At 40.4% G+C, this 15,384-nt stretch overlaps 1 protein-coding gene across 1 annotated transcript; it reads right to left on the minus strand.

The window, feature by feature from the left end:
- Positions 1-1,505: 1,505 nt before the first annotated feature.
- alpk3a (alpha-kinase 3a) lies at positions 1,506-14,545 on the minus strand. Its single transcript, XM_028585525.1, has 15 exons — positions 14,458-14,545; positions 13,882-14,151; positions 12,936-13,057; positions 12,323-12,440; positions 10,851-12,186; positions 5,109-7,560; positions 4,567-4,854; positions 3,987-4,134; positions 3,300-3,427; positions 3,165-3,200; positions 2,790-3,064; positions 2,591-2,679; positions 2,273-2,490; positions 2,131-2,179; positions 1,506-2,039 (listed from the first exon to the last, which is right to left on the minus strand). Exons 2-15 carry the CDS (start codon positions 14,019-14,021, stop codon positions 1,700-1,702), a joined length of 5,739 nt encoding a protein of 1,912 aa, XP_028441326.1. The 5' UTR covers positions 14,022-14,151; positions 14,458-14,545; the 3' UTR covers positions 1,506-1,699.
- Between the last annotated feature and the right edge of the window lie 839 nt (positions 14,546-15,384).

Raw genomic sequence — 15,384 nt, forward strand, 5'->3', positions numbered from 1 at the left:
ACTTAATGCACACATAAACACAATTAACCACACATTAACACCATTCACTCCTTTGTCAATATTTCAACCTCATTTCAACTTCTTTTTTGAATTTTTCTATCATAAACAATCATGCAATTACAGTGATGTAAAGTAATGACAGCTGAAGTTTAAGAGCGGAGGACTTTGGAGATTCTCATTGTTCATTAACCAATAATTTATTAAAGGAATTTCTAAGGATGTCTTGCCAGTTCTTTAATATTTGTAAAAGACAAATGACTCCTGTTGGAATTTAATCATGAATACCTGTTGAAACTAATGAGATAACTGAATACTTTTCATTCTGATTCTTATTCTGCTGACCAACTGTACACAAGCAACACTCACAGCTCTCTTGTTCAGCAAAGGGGATTGTCAGATGCTGTACAACTTTAAAGATGTCATTCACGCAGCCTTACTTAGTGATCAATAGGCTTCTGAAAGTCCTGAGTCTGCTCTTTTGGTTATTTTGTTCAGTGTGCTTTTATTCGACCCAGAGTCCATAGGTCAGATCCAAATTACGGTGTGGTACTCATTCATCAGCTTTCCTCATCGCCCGTGTGTTTGCATGTCAATGAGCATGAGCATACCATAGTTAAAGACTGGTAAGCCCCTTACTGCGCATTGCTTTGCATTCACCAGCATAATTCTGAAATACTAGGAGAGGTCACTGATTACAGACACAACAGATACAAAGTACTCAAAAACTAGTAACCAAAAACACACAAACTAAAAATGGTTCTGTAATTCCTGTAATGCTGCATTTCTAATGCAAGCCATACATAACGTCTCTAAAATGATGTCCTACGCACATACTGTACATCACAGATGAACATGCAGTGTTTAATATAGACACATTTCCTCAACCCCCTCTGTGGCTGGTTTTATTCTCCATAACTCTTGAAATCAAACCATGAAAAGGTTTCATTTAAAGGAAAGAGCAAAACGTCATTGCATATTTCACAGTGTGAAATACAGTTGATTTTTCAATGATGATGATTTTGAGTTGACAGGTATTGCTTAGAAAGTTGTTTCTCCAGTAGTAGAGAAATAAATAACTTGCACACTGCAGTGCTCCAATATCCACTTATTTATTGCACCTATAGGTGATGTTTCGAGCACAATTGCTCTTAGAGTTGTTTGTCCACTCATAGAGCTGATACTGTAAGACTCTGAGGCAAGTGTTTCAAACTATTTAATAATGTTATGTCAACTCTGTGACCCAGTTTTACTTTTCACACTGTTAAAGTTAAAAACACATGCTTTGCTGTTTGGCATTTAATATAAGCCTTTCAAGTACAGTAGCTGGAGGACGGATGTCCATCCATCTCCATCCATCCATCCATCTTCGTCCGCTTATCCGGTGTCGGGTCGCGGGGGGAGCAGCTCCAGCAGGGGACCCCAAACTTCCCTTTCCCGAGCAACATTAACCAGCTCCGACTGGGGGATCCCGAGGCGTTCCCAGGCCAGGTTGGAGAGGACGGATGTCTCCTACTGTAATTGTAATGGCGACTGAGAAGTTCACAGTAATTCTTTATGACAAGTCAGGTCAACAAACTATTCCTTTTCTTATTATCTCGCTCTTCAAGTCCTTGCTGGTTTTGGTAACTGGAAAGAAACAGGTAATACTAAACCATTAAAAGCAATACAATTTTGCTTGGCACAGTTGAGGTGCTTCTTCCTACCTCATTTCAAGAACATCAACAATTTCTGCAGGGTTGGGTTTGGCACCTGATTTATTGTCCTCTGTCTCCTGAACTTTTCTAGTCACCTTTGGGCTAGAAGAAGCCTTTCTAGACATCTGAGGGCTGTGTCCTTTCCGCTGCAGCTGTGGGCTGTTAGAGCCCAATTTGCGGTTGAGCAGGGGGCTCTTGGAGCCCTTCATCTTGGTTGGTTGCTGCAGACTATCCATAGTCTTAAGTGAGCGCAGGCCAAGAAGTCCACAGTAGTAGTTGCACTGATGGTGTGTCAGAAACGGTTCAAACACTTCAGGAGAGCCATGTTCTGTTAGTCCTTGGTATCTGGAATACAGGGAACACATTTTTATTCCAGCTATTCTGATAGAAAACAACAACAACAATAACATGTGCATGTCCTGGTTTAGATACAAACCCTTTTGACTTGGTCACAACTCTAACATTTGTAATCTTTGTTTCAACACCTGCAAAAATAAATCACAGCAGATTATTAGTTTTATCGTTCCTACAAATAGATGAATGATTGCACTCCTTATAAACTTGTATGTGTGTCTTACCCTCCAGCCGAGTGACCAGCAAATTGCCATGCGTCCACTGATGGATCCAATGCTGGAAGGTGCTGCATTTCTGCTCCACCTCCGACATGGTTCGTGTAATCAGCCTGCCTTTAGGATCCATCATACAGTACTTAAAGAAGACACCCTTAAGATCAGCCTCCACTGTAGCATATGGCACAGAGTTTGCCGGCCGGTAAATCAGATACTGAGGTATCACTCTGTGGGCAACACAAACCATTAGTCGGTTGATCAAAAGCAGGATTGTACATTTTAAAAGAAATCAATTATCAGATACTGTATAATAAGCATGATACTTACTCTAGTGAAAAGCCAAAGCTCTCAATAACTCTTCCTTCAGCCGAAAAGATTTTACAGTATTCTCGAATCATGTTTTGGACTTTGCATTCCTGGCAACACAAATAATTTAATAAAGCAGATCAATACTGAAATTGTAATAACTAGGGATTTATTGGGAGCAATTTACCAAAGATTCGTAGACAATAAATCTACCACTCACTTGCTTAGTTATCTGTAGATTTCTCTCTGTGAGGTTGCTCTCCTGTGTGGTCCCGTAGGGGATGGGGCTTTGAACTTTGATGATGCAGGCGCTTCCAGACTCAAAGACGGGATCCAGGCCGTAAATGACCTTCACTCTGCTGGCTTTGTGAGCGCAGCCCTCCCCGAGGTGCACCGTCTCGGTCATGATGCGGCCAAAGTACTTTTCACCCCAGCTGCCACAGTCGGCCAGGCCTTTACTGAACAGCAGCGGGGTCATCTCGATCTCCTCTCCAACTAAAGAAAAACAGAAACACATATTTACAATGAGCAATAATTTACAGAAAATCTATCATAAAAAAGGCTGATAAGTTACATAGCTAATTGAAAAATGTACCTTCCAAATCATCTTTTAGTAGTATCTCAGACAAAACTGTAAAATAGAAAACAGAAAGATCTCATAAGATTGTTATTTATATATAAAAAAAGTTTAGAGTTCACACGTGATTTTTCCAGGCATACTGTAGCTTACCGTCTACGCTGAGCAGGAAGTCAGTGGTGTCAGTCCCATATTCATTATTGATCGTACAGCCATATACTCCACAGTCAAAGCTGGATGCTAGAACCACAGCCAGTGCTACTTGGCTTTCATCTCCTCCACTTGAGGGAAAGAAAATGGAAAAACACAAAATCATTGAACACAATCAAGTTGAGTTGTACCTAACGTCAAAGATTCAACAACAACCCACATGGTGTCACTGTAAGACAGATGGCCACGCTGTGTGGCAGCATTATGCTGACACAGCAGCCAATGGCACATATATAGACTTTTAATGCCCCCTGGAGATGGGAAAAATAATGTGTCAGGTTACAGTTTCTGTGTCTAGCCAGAGATTCACCTCTCTGTGTCACAGCTGTGGGGCTCACAGTCACATGAGCTGGACGTCTCTGCAGTGAGAATATGAGAATGACAGAAGGCCATGGGATGCACTCTGAGGCCCAAATAAATCCTGTTCATCCTTGTAGCATTATTGTTTCACATTTGGAACCTGTCCATTTTTACCAGTCATGTCGACTGGAAATCCTCAAAACAATAGCAGCGGGGGAAAAAGGTGACAAGTAATACAACAAGTTGAACACCACGATGTGACAAAGCTGTTGATTTGTGATACAGGTAGTTAGAGTAGTGTTGACGTTGTAAGACAAGAAGGGGATTTACCTTCTCTTCACCTCTAGAATTTCCTCCTCATCTCTGTACCACTTAATAGTGGAGTCACTGAGCACGTTGAAAAACTGGCACCACAGCTTCAGGTGTCCGGAGGCATCCGGGAACGGCTCTCCCCTGATCTTACGGATGACCTGTGGAGCTGGTGGTGCATGTGATGGGGGTGGGGGTGCCAAACAAGGGGCCCAAGGTAAATATATACTGTACTAGAGAGTGGAGAGACTTTCTAATGTTTCCACTTCCTCAGGCACTGGTGTACTAATCATACTCATGTGTTGACAAACTAAGTATTTCACAGAACCATTTGTAATTATGGTATTCTGATATTTTGTGAAAACTACACGAAAAAGTCAAACATGTTACACTGCCATTTAACAGCTTATCACTTATGATTCTCCAGAGCCTGAGTATTTAGCCATATTGTACATACATGTTATGGTTTATATTAATTAAGGTAAGTCAAATTATAAATACTGTAAGTTATTTTGTAAATCTCAAATTGTGCAAACAAGTTGACACTGCTCTTATTGGAAAACATGCATTTATTTATCAAACATATATTTCTATTCTTTACCTTTCAAAGGGTCTAGCTTCTTTTCAGCTGGTTTCTCCTCTTGTTTGGTGCTCAATGGCGCTTCTGTGGGAGTCTCCTCTGCGACTTTTGGAACCTCCAAGGTGGCCTTTCTGCGGCTTAGCAGCGGAGAGCGCCTCTCCATTGGTGGGGTATTTTGTCCCGTGGGGGCTTGTAGTAATGCTGCTCTGCGAGCCTGACTGGGTGACATGTAGGGGGTCTCCTTCTTGCCTTGAGTATCTAGTGCACCAACCACTGCTCCCTCTCCATCTTCTTTAGTTTTGGGGAAAACTACAGGAAAAAGTCAAACATGTTACACTGCCATATAACACCTTATCACTTGTGATTCTCCAGAGCCTGAGTATTTCGACATATTGTACATACAGTACATGTTCCGGTTTATATTAATTAAGGTAAGCAAAATGATAAATACTGTAAGTTATTTTGTAACTATCAAATTGTGCAAACAAGTTGACACTGCTCTTATTGGAAAACATGCAGAACTTGTTCCCACAACATAATCTTTATATCTTTCTAATATTTACCTTTCAAAGGGTTTAGCTCCTTTTCAGCTGGTTTCTCCTCTTGTTTGGTGCTGACTGGCTCTTCTGTGGGAGTCTCCTCTGCAACTTTTGGAACCTCCAAGGGGGCCTTTCTGCGGCTTAAGAGCGGAGAGCGCCTCTCCATTGGTGGGGTATTTTGTCCCGTGGGGGCTTGTAGTAATGCTGCTCTGCGAGCCTGGCTGGGTGACATGTAGGGGGTCTCCTTCTTGCCTTGAGTATCTAGCGCACCAACCACTGCTCCCTCTCCATCTTCTTTTGTTTTTGGGATGAAGATTTTGCGACGAGCTCCGGAGGCCAACTCCTCAGGTGTGGCAGAGCGTATCAGCGACAGACTGTCTCTGCGCTTCAGACGGGGACTGCTCTCACAGGAGAGGGATGACGTTGGTGTTGAGTTTCCACTCAGAGTTTCGTCTGCTTTTTCATTCTGACGGTCACCCACAGCGATTAGGCCTACGTCTGAGTCTGCAGCAGCTTTGGACATGAATTTGCGGAGACTGGCTGGACTCAGTGATGGATGGGCCGGGGGTTTAGCGCAGAGTCTCTCAACAGATGATCTGTTTCTTTGGAGGTCCTCAACAGACACAGAATTCTCTATCTTGGCCTCTTTAAGGGATTTTGTCTTCAAGACTTCAGGGACAATGTTGTCATCTGTTGTTTTACTTAATGATGGCACATTGTCACCAACCTTTGTTATTAGAGCTTCAAATAGCAAAGCAGGAGTTTTATCTTTTATACTATTTTCTGCCATTTCTTCTAGGTTCTGTTTTGTACTTTGAGTTTCTCCAGACATAGTGTTGTCCGCATCATGCTTTGTTCCTCTCTGTGCGACAGCTGAAGTTTCAGTTTCTGTCAACTCACTTTGAGTGGGCAGACTGAGTACAGAATCACTTTCATGACAAGTGACAGAGATTGGTGGCACCACAAACAAAGGCACCGATGGAATTTCAGAAGGCTGCTGTGTATCTGAAATATGGGTGTTTACGAATGCATCATCCTCCTTGTCATCAGTGCATGAAACATTTATAACAGGAATTGATGCATAGTCCATCTGAGGGAGCTGTTCACTGCTTTTCATGCGTGGCGGCTCCCGCTTGATCATTTTTGTCTCGTCATCTAATTGTGTAACTTCCTTTACTTTCTCTGTAAGTAAGAGGTTGTTATCATTCTGCAAGCCTGGAGAATCAGCCACACCCTGGTCTTGGATTATTACCTCAGACACATGAGTTGCATCATGTTGTTGCAAAGTAGCAGGCCCTGATTCTTGCTTGTTTAGTGCCAAAATAGTTAGAGGGAGAGTGCACTCTTTGAACTCAGGCTCCATTATTTCAATTTTTGGGATTATAAAATGTTCATTTGGGTTTACACCTGCAACAGTTGGTTTAATATCTGGGGTGTCTTCAATTTTAGATATTTGGATTTGTGGGATATTCACAGAGGGCCAACCCTGCTGTCTCTCACTGTTGTCTTGATGTGCAACATTACTGTGTTCCTCCAAAACATAGGCATTACCTTTCTTGTTTTGTGTTACTGAGAGGCTCTTCGATTCATCTAACTCCTCTACTTTTACTGGATTTCTGTTTTCTGTCTCCACCTCAAACTGTAAACTCTCGTTTTTTACTTCAGTGCTCTCACCTTCTAAAATCACCTGTGTTTTTAGATTGTTACAAGGGTTAACTTCTAAATCTAAAGCAGAAATCAATACCTCTTTCAATTTGCTTTCCTCTTCACCGCTTCTAAAACCTGTGTTTGAACTAACATTGTGGAGTTCACGGCTTTCCTCTACTATAGAAGGAGTGCATTCTTGCTGTATTTTTAGGTCACCCTTCTCTAAACTCTCCGCCACTGCAGTGGGCGGACATCCTACATTCATTTCCTGAATCAGTGAAGTACATTCAGTATGTTCATTTACATGATCTCTCTCTACACTGTATGTTGCCACAGCAGGCAGAAGCAAAAGCACCTGATCTGGCGTTTTAGATTGACATGGCTCTATTCTTTCTTCCAGTGAACATGTTGTTAATTCAATATTCTCAGATCTGTTTATATCTGAGCACGGCTGTTTCTTTGATTTCACTTCAGCTTTCTCACATATCTTATTGGAAGAATGGCCCTCCTCTTTGCCCATCCTATCAACACTCATCTTCTCTTCTCGTAAAGTTTCAGTGGGTGCTTCTCCAAGGCTGTGGCTGTTTGACGCTAAGATAAGATTGTGAGGGGAAGTCCAGCATTCTTCCAAACAAGTGAGGGTGGCTGCGGGGGAAAATTCCTCTTCATAAGGGCCGTGGGTGTGTAGCAGGACAGATATTTCTTCCCTGAGTAAAGATTCATCTCTTGCAGCCTGGTAATTAGACTGTGGTGAAACTATGAGGCAATCTTGCTGGTTTATTGGAACCTCTTTGATAACTGCTGCTATCTGAGAGTCTTCCTCTTCAGCCTGATAGAAAGTAAACAAATAAAGCATTTTAGTACTTCAGTGCATTTGCAGCAGTGTTTGTCTTCCATAAGGAACTCCATTAAGGTTAATGCAGTGTAAGGCATGTGTTGTTCCACACATGCCTTACACTGCTGGTTTAACTTCTTATGCAAAAAAAAATATATATTTTAAGAGGCTGATTTGTTAGTGGCAAAAAGGCCTCACAACGTACTAGAAAAAAAAACACTTAGTGTCATGTTGAGGAGTTAGAAGCTCGTTGAAGCAAACTTACTGTAGTGACCTTTGACACAGCAACGCTTTTAGACTGAGACATGTTTTTCTTCCATAAATTAACAGAATCATGAACAGTGACAGATTCTGACAAACATTATATTGGAATGCAGTGTTATTTCCCGACAGAGTAGAAGAGCACTGTGGTACAACTACAGTACATCAGGTTATTCTTGTTTTGTTTTTTTTATCATGTGCAAGGTAGCTGGAACCAAGTGTTTACACGTCTTTATAGTCTATGGTTTACACGTGCAAGGGTCCAATTATTTTTTTTGATTTTTGAACAAAATTGTCTGCATTAAGCCATGAATACATTTTATACGTTTAGGTCTATGATTTAAGCAATTAAAGTTTCAAAGTGCTTGTGTACTTTGCCTCTTATGTTAAAACACAGACAGGGGAATTCCCACATGATTGACATGTGCTGTTTACACAGAGAACTTGCTGGACAGTAAATGAATGATTGCTTGTCTCTCAACAAAAGACTAGTCATAACATGATTTGCATAATTATGTTGTCATCATCAAGCTGGTGAAGAAAGAACAAAAACAAAACAAATAGCTTAAATTTGAGAGTGCAAAGTACCAAAAAGAAGATGTATAGGTAAAGTTTCAAGCTACATATAGAAGTGTTTTTTGGGTTTTCCCCTCACTGTCCCATGTTTTTACTGTCCACGTCCTTAAAATGAATGCAGAAGAGTAACAAAGCCACACGATGACTCGTGACAACACGTTTGGCCAGCAGTGACTACTAAGAAAAAAAGAAGTTGCTGCTTTCGATGGAAGAGAACTGGTGTCACATTCAGTCTAAAAATGAAGCTGTGGTCATCACTACACCTTGATGTGTAAATAGATGCCACAGCCTTGTGAGAAAATACTGTTCAGATACATCGTTTGACTTCCTCCAACCACTTATCCACGAGGCCTCCCATTAAACCACCACCATAGCAAAGGTACAGTTGTAGTTCCACATTACGGACAAACAATCTCTCTGCAGGTGGATAATGTTTAAACATAGACTTCAGTTTCATTTTCAACATGTGACTGTGCACAAGGAAACTATAGGTGAATATAATAGTGTTTGTGCAATTCAAGCAGAATTCACGAAACAAAGCAATTCACAAACTCAGAATACATTTGCATACAAATATTTAACTTTCAAAGAAATGTTGGTTTTGGTGGCTTAAAATAAACTTTCAGAACTTTCAACAAATTCTTCCCAACTTCCTCCTTAAGCATGCAGAATGAGGAATCACATTCTAATAACTAAACGTTAGAGTGATTTTGATATTTAGATTTTTTGAAAATAAGTGCATGCTTGTACAGTTTGACCATTACTTTAGTGGGTTTCAATTTAATATGGCCACTGATTTTCACTCTGGCATCAACAGAGACAAAATAATCTTATTTAAAAAAGAGGTTGAGGTCAAATCTGAGAATTTAAATTCTCTCTTTGTTTAATATTTGAGAAGAATACATGGGCATGGCTTTAGATGGAAACACATGGCCATGTATTTGCAACATAAAAAAAGAGCCTCATCACGTCAAAGAAAGTCATGAAACAAATCCATATAAAATGGCCAAGAGCCTCACAGTCACATGAAACTGAACTAAAGCAGTCCAACCCGGAATATAGCAAAAAACGATAAATCGCTGCCACTATCAGCTTCCTCACTGTAAGGGCGTATACAGGACATTAATCATAGTATGATTGTCCTGATTCCCCACACATGACAGACATGAAACAATTTACCAAGCGGAACACTGAGATGACAGAAGTACTGCCTACCTCCCTGTTCTCTAGATGAGGAAGATGTTTATTTTAAGAGCAGGGAGGAATGTGTCCAATGTGACGAGGCCCTCCTTTCATGCCGAGACCTGCCGCTCTACTCGTGCTCATCAAGACCACACGGCCTCCTCTCATGCAAAGCCCTGTTTGTAATGTGAGAACCACTTCTGACATTCAGGTTTCATCATGATCTCTGACGCACTGGTGTCCCACCAGTGTTGTAATGTAACAAAGTACAAATACTTAGTTACTGTACTTGAGTAGAATTTTCACGTATCTGTACTTTACGTCGTTATTTATATTATTGAAAACTTTCACTTTTACTCCACTACTTTTCCTAAATAAAATGTATATTTTTACTCCCCTCAGCATCTTTGTTACTCGTTACTTACAAGAAATGTTTTTGTACAGTATACGTTGGAGTGAACAAAAACTTAAAATTCTGTTTCTGTTTTTCTCTTTGTTGATGTCAGACTTTGAATTTGATGTTTAAGAAGGTGTGGAAAGCCTGAATATTATGCTTTGCTATGAGGAAGCCACAATAAAGTTCATTATCAAAGTTTTTCTTTACTTTTACTTTTACTTCTAATAGTTAAGTACATTTAATACAAGAAAATTACTTTTGATACTCAAGTACAGTAAATATCCCATACTTTAAGACTTTTACTCAAGTAATATTCTAAAGGTGACTTTAACTTCTACCAAAGTCATTTTCTGGTAAGATACTTGTACTTTAACTCAAGTATTGACTTCAAGTACTTTATACAAGACTGTGTCCCACTCATCACAGCCAACATCTGAGATCCGAGCAGTGTAGAGCCCCACACATATTTAGTGCAAGTTGCTCAGTTCCCTATTTCTCCAACACTGTCTTGTTTGGCTTGTCGCTCTTGAGTGTTACACAGTAAAGAGATGCAGTATAACCACAGCCTCACATGGCCAGGCTGACTCACTCCTTCAGTTGCTGACCACTGATATTAATCTGTATGCTTTAAAGCGGTTGTATAGTCCGACTGACCCACACTGTTCAATGAATATAACATCTAACTATGAGTCGTATGCTTCTTATCTACCACATTTGCAACCAGCAGCAGCTCACATCCTAAACTGTGTCATAGTTGACATAGTTCAGGCTTTGACCCTGAAGTAGCTGTATTATCTTTTCAAACAAACGCAGCCTATATTTAACTCTCAAGTGGCAGTCAGCTGCCCTTCAAGACCATTGTACGTACCTCAGTGAGAACTTGAAGCCCAGACAATGACATTTCTTCACCTGGACCGTTGCTCTCTGGCCCCACAGACACCTCTATTTTCTCCACAGCATCGGCTGCCTTGACACTCTGACCTGTGGACTCCTCTATGCTCTCAGGTGGCAATTTATTAGCTGGTGGCAGGTCTGTGTGTCTGTCTTCATGCTTATATTCATGTGGCTTCAGTGACACTGACTGTTGTTCTGTAGCAATAGTTTCTGAAGGCTCCTTCTGTGTATCTATTTCCATAGGCACAATGTCCTCCGTTAGAGGCTTGCACACTTGATTATGCTCTGGTTGCAGCCGAAATGATGGCGGCGTTGAGGCAGGCGAGTGGTCAAACTCTCTCTCCTTGTTCTCAATGTGATCATGAGAGTCCTTCCTGCTCTTACCAAAGAAGAAGTCTTTGACTGTGTGGAGCACAGAGGAGATGGAAGCCTGGATGTTGTGGTGGTCGTGATCCTTATGAGCCTTGCTGTGATGTTTGACTCCGGAACCATGTTTTGTGTAGGGTACTGTATCTCTCTCCATCTGCCTTTCCCTTTCTTTCTCCCTCTCTATGGCCAATTCTTCTTCTCTCCTTTTCTCTCTCTCATACTCTCCCTCAAGTGCTTTTTCTTGTTCTTCCTTCACGTCTTGCATCCCCTCTTGCTCTCTCTCTTTCTCTCTGCTGGCACTTACAATAGGTATATCCATCTCTTTAGGTTTCTCCCCTCGAGATGAGTTCTGTTTCTCCTCAGCAGCCTGGGACTGGAGAGTCTCTGCCAGAAATTGTGCCAGACCAATTCCTCCATCATAACAGTTTTCCCCTCCATTTCCCATCATATGGCTTCTGCCACTGCTGCTGTCGTTGCTGCTACCCCCAGAATCTACACAATTTAAGATCTTTATTTTCTTTTTGGCCATGGTTTCCTCAACTGGCGATATCTCCTTCTCCAGGTCTTTGGATGTCATAGGGGCTGTTTCCTTGACTTCAGCGCTAATACCATTAGGTACTGCAGCAGCTCCCAGTAGTTCCACAGCCTCCGGTTCCTTGACCGCTGGCCTCTCCTCTGGTGGTGGGATGTGCCGCTTCCTTTGAGGACGTTCTGGGCTACACTGCGGTTTCTCTTTCTGAATGTTTTCTTTATCCACCTTCTTGGTCTGCTCCTCCTGATCTTTCTTCTTCTTGTCTGCTTTCTGCTTCAGCTTGGCAAAGAACCTCTGGTGGATCTTGAACTCGTTCATGGTGCCAACCTCCAAAACTCCCGAACAGGAGACAATTCCTTTGCTATTGCTGGCTGAGACCTGATAGATGGCTGCATCATCCAATGTGCAGCTGAAAACAGAAACACCAATTTAAATCATATTATAGGTACACTGACTGTGTTACAATTCCAAACATAAAACAAAAAGCTGCATTTCTAATAATTTGATGTACTAGATTACTATTCGTGCAAGGTTGTGTTACATACTTGTAAATATGGAGGGTGTGGGTTTTTCCATTACGATGAATTTCATATTTTGGAAGTCCACAATACCGGTCCATTTCCATATCATCTTTATACCATTTAAGTTCTGGAGCTGGGTAACCTAAAGACATGGATAGATTTTAATGAATGGATTGCCTCTGGGTTACAAACATTACACCTCTAGTGTCACAAAGTACTATCTATGAATATTTGAAAAGACTTAAGTCTTTAGTTTGCACTAAATATCATTTTATATGAGAAATTATACAGTAAACAAAATGCAGTGTAAGAAGCTTTGGCATGAATGTGTTTTGAGGCTGTTGCATCATGTTTGTGATGTGTCAGCTGCTGGAACAGCTGCAACTGTTGGATGGTCCCACCCATCCAATCTGCCTGCAGTTAGAAACACAACATCCTGAAAAGTCATCTTGAATATTACATGGTCGATTGTGTCTAAGGAGCAGTTCTGGAAGAATGAAGCTTTTAATTTGGTGATTTCAAAGTGAAATCATTGTTTTCAGATTAGTCACATCCTGTCTCTTCATCACACACAATCTGAAAAGTCTCAGTTACTCCAAAAAACAACAAGCTGAGGCAAGCAAATTGACAGACCTACCTGACACCACACAGTTGAACTTCACATTACAGTTTTCCGACACTGCCTTTGATTTCAAGGTGGTCTCAAAGGACGGCTGTGTATCCTCAGTCAGCTGAGCCATGACGCTGCACAATGTGCTCCTGAAAGCAAACACTATGCATTAGAGTGTCAATTTCTTGTTTTCAAATCGTAGACACAAGTATCATTCCAGTGATGTCTTCACCTCTGTGCAGTTCAATCCAACAACTTGCTTAATAAGGAAAGATGTTAATGGGAATGTCTGGTAGTGACGAAAGGAGTGACGAGAGTGTGAAAGAGTGACAGAGAGACTTGTGAGATGTCAAGCAAAACAAAATTGTCAATCCAACACGAAAAACGATGTTCATCACTAAAAACTAAAAGCAACACTTGACAAAACCGGACACTTACAGTTCAAACGTGTAGGTTTCATTCTTGGTATAAACCAGTTTTTGTGGTTAAGATGTTAGTTGGGAGGAATGTTTGAAAAGTGTGGATTACCTCGTTGGCCTGTAGTGAGAATACCTTGAATAGCTATTCAGAGGAGAGGCAGATAAAGGGATGTCAATGATTCCGTGCTGTGTACGTATAACCCACCTACAAATAGTTTAATAACTGCCCTCCTCTTTGACAAAAGGAGCAGATTTTTTGTTCATATGGTTTGTAGATTGGAAACAGAAAAATGCATAATTGATGTGTGATTTGTGACCCACAATGTGATGTGCTAATCAATATGGTAAAAATCTGCGATTTGACTTATCATTTACAGGATCTAAATACATTTAAATATAGAAAGATTATGTTATGTGATTGTTTTTTACTTAATCTACCTGACCCATGATGCTTTTTCTTTATCACCATGCAATATAAATCAGTTTTTTTTTAAACACAAATCTGCTTCATAAGAAACATCCTCTATACATGGATTATAGACGAGGCTGTCTACCTGTTTTCAGGCCTAACATTTGAGAGGTAAGGATTGCGGCTTTCTGTGCGGCCATTGGAAGAGCTGCCCTCCTCTTCACTGAAGCTGCTTGTCCTCCCATTAGCAGAGTAAGAGCGAGTCATTGGCCTTCTGGAAGTCATCGTCCACTAAAGCAATTTGCAGCAAATGTCAAATCCAAAGGTAATGAAGTATGAAACTATTCCGTGTTCACGTCCACAGTTTGTCAAAGTCCAGGGCACAAATTAAATGGTGTTATCCATGTAAAAGCCCCTGGAGAAGAAAAGAAAATAAGTAACACTTCAGAATGGTAACAGAACCTGTTGAAAAAAAAAAGTTTAGGGGTCATTTGCTCATATAAAAGAGAAACACACAGTTTAGACTTAATGTTTGTTCTTTCTCACCAAGCAAAGTACTTTGCATTGGAGCATGTTATAAATAGGATATCAGTTATCGGGTCGTGGAAGGGCTGTTAGTGGTCAAACGCAAACCTAAAATTTGTTATTTATTTAAACATGTTAGTGATATAATTCAAGTGTTTCTTGGTCACCTTAAAACCAGGTATATTTTCCAACTTACCATTGAGATGTTGTCAGTGTTGCTTTCGAGCCAGAGTCTGTGAAGAAAATCTCTGTAACTGCCTATCATAGACACGCATGTGTTGCCAACAGGGTCCTATTTATAGCACCCCTACAAATAGGTGCAAGAGCACATCAGATTTTCCAAGACTTAGGAAAGAAGTCTCAAAACTAAACTAAATTTAAAGTAAAAGCTAACCATTCAAACCAGATCACATAACTAAAAATAATTTAATTAATGGTCATACTGTAAAATGTCACTGCTTTATTTTGATACATGTTAATAAGATGGAAAAAGGGTGTCCCACATAGTGAGACACTGTAGTGGAGTGGATGTGGACTTGCAAAACATGTCTGTGTCTGTAGCTGATGACAACCAATGGTCTATGTCCTATGCTTTGCATAAGAGTTGCTAAAGGACAGCCCCCCTCACTTCGTATTGCAACACATGGTCAAAACATATACATACTTGCTGCTCATGTTTCACATCAATTAGACAAAAACAGGCTCAGCTGACAAAATATATACTTTGATTTCATCATGATACATTAGTTATTGTTTTTGATTGGTCTTATTTATTTTTGTGATTTTACACTGTTCGTGAGTTGTTGACGGTGATATTTAGTTTGTTTTTAGAATGACATCTTTTACACAGTTATATTAGAAATTGTATTCATAATTTTATAAGCACATGTCTATCTAATACTAGTTTTTCTTCATTACTGTTCAATCTTGGCCAAGACACTCTTGAAAAAGATATTGTAGGCTTTCCTGGTTAAATAAAATAAAATGTAGCTTAAACAAACAAACATAAACAAAACACACCTGTAAAAAACCTGGCAAATATCTTTATTTAAACCAAATACCCTTTTGTAAAAAGGCCATATAGCCTACCTACTGTATATATCTGCATTGTGAAATTCAATCA

Source organism: Perca flavescens, chromosome 8 (assembly GCF_004354835.1).
Source record: "Perca flavescens isolate YP-PL-M2 chromosome 8, PFLA_1.0, whole genome shotgun sequence".
Classification (NCBI taxonomy): domain Eukaryota; kingdom Metazoa; phylum Chordata; class Actinopteri; order Perciformes; family Percidae; genus Perca; species Perca flavescens.

What these genes read in the sequence shown, in the direction of transcription:
- alpk3a (XM_028585525.1), bottom strand. Translation starts at nt 14,021, where the DNA reads ATGACTTCCAGAAGGCCAATGACTCGCTCTTACTCTGCTAATGGGAGG. An exon ending in GGAGCTAAACCCTTTGAAAG is followed by an intron (nt 4,855 to 5,108) that starts GTAAATATTAGA and finishes TTTTTCCTGTAG; the next exon opens with TTTTCCCCAAAACTAAAGAA. An exon ending in ATTCTAGAGGTGAAGAGAAG is followed by an intron (nt 3,428 to 3,986) that starts GTAAATCCCCTT and finishes CTTTCCCTCAAG; the next exon opens with TGGAGGAGATGAAAGCCAAG.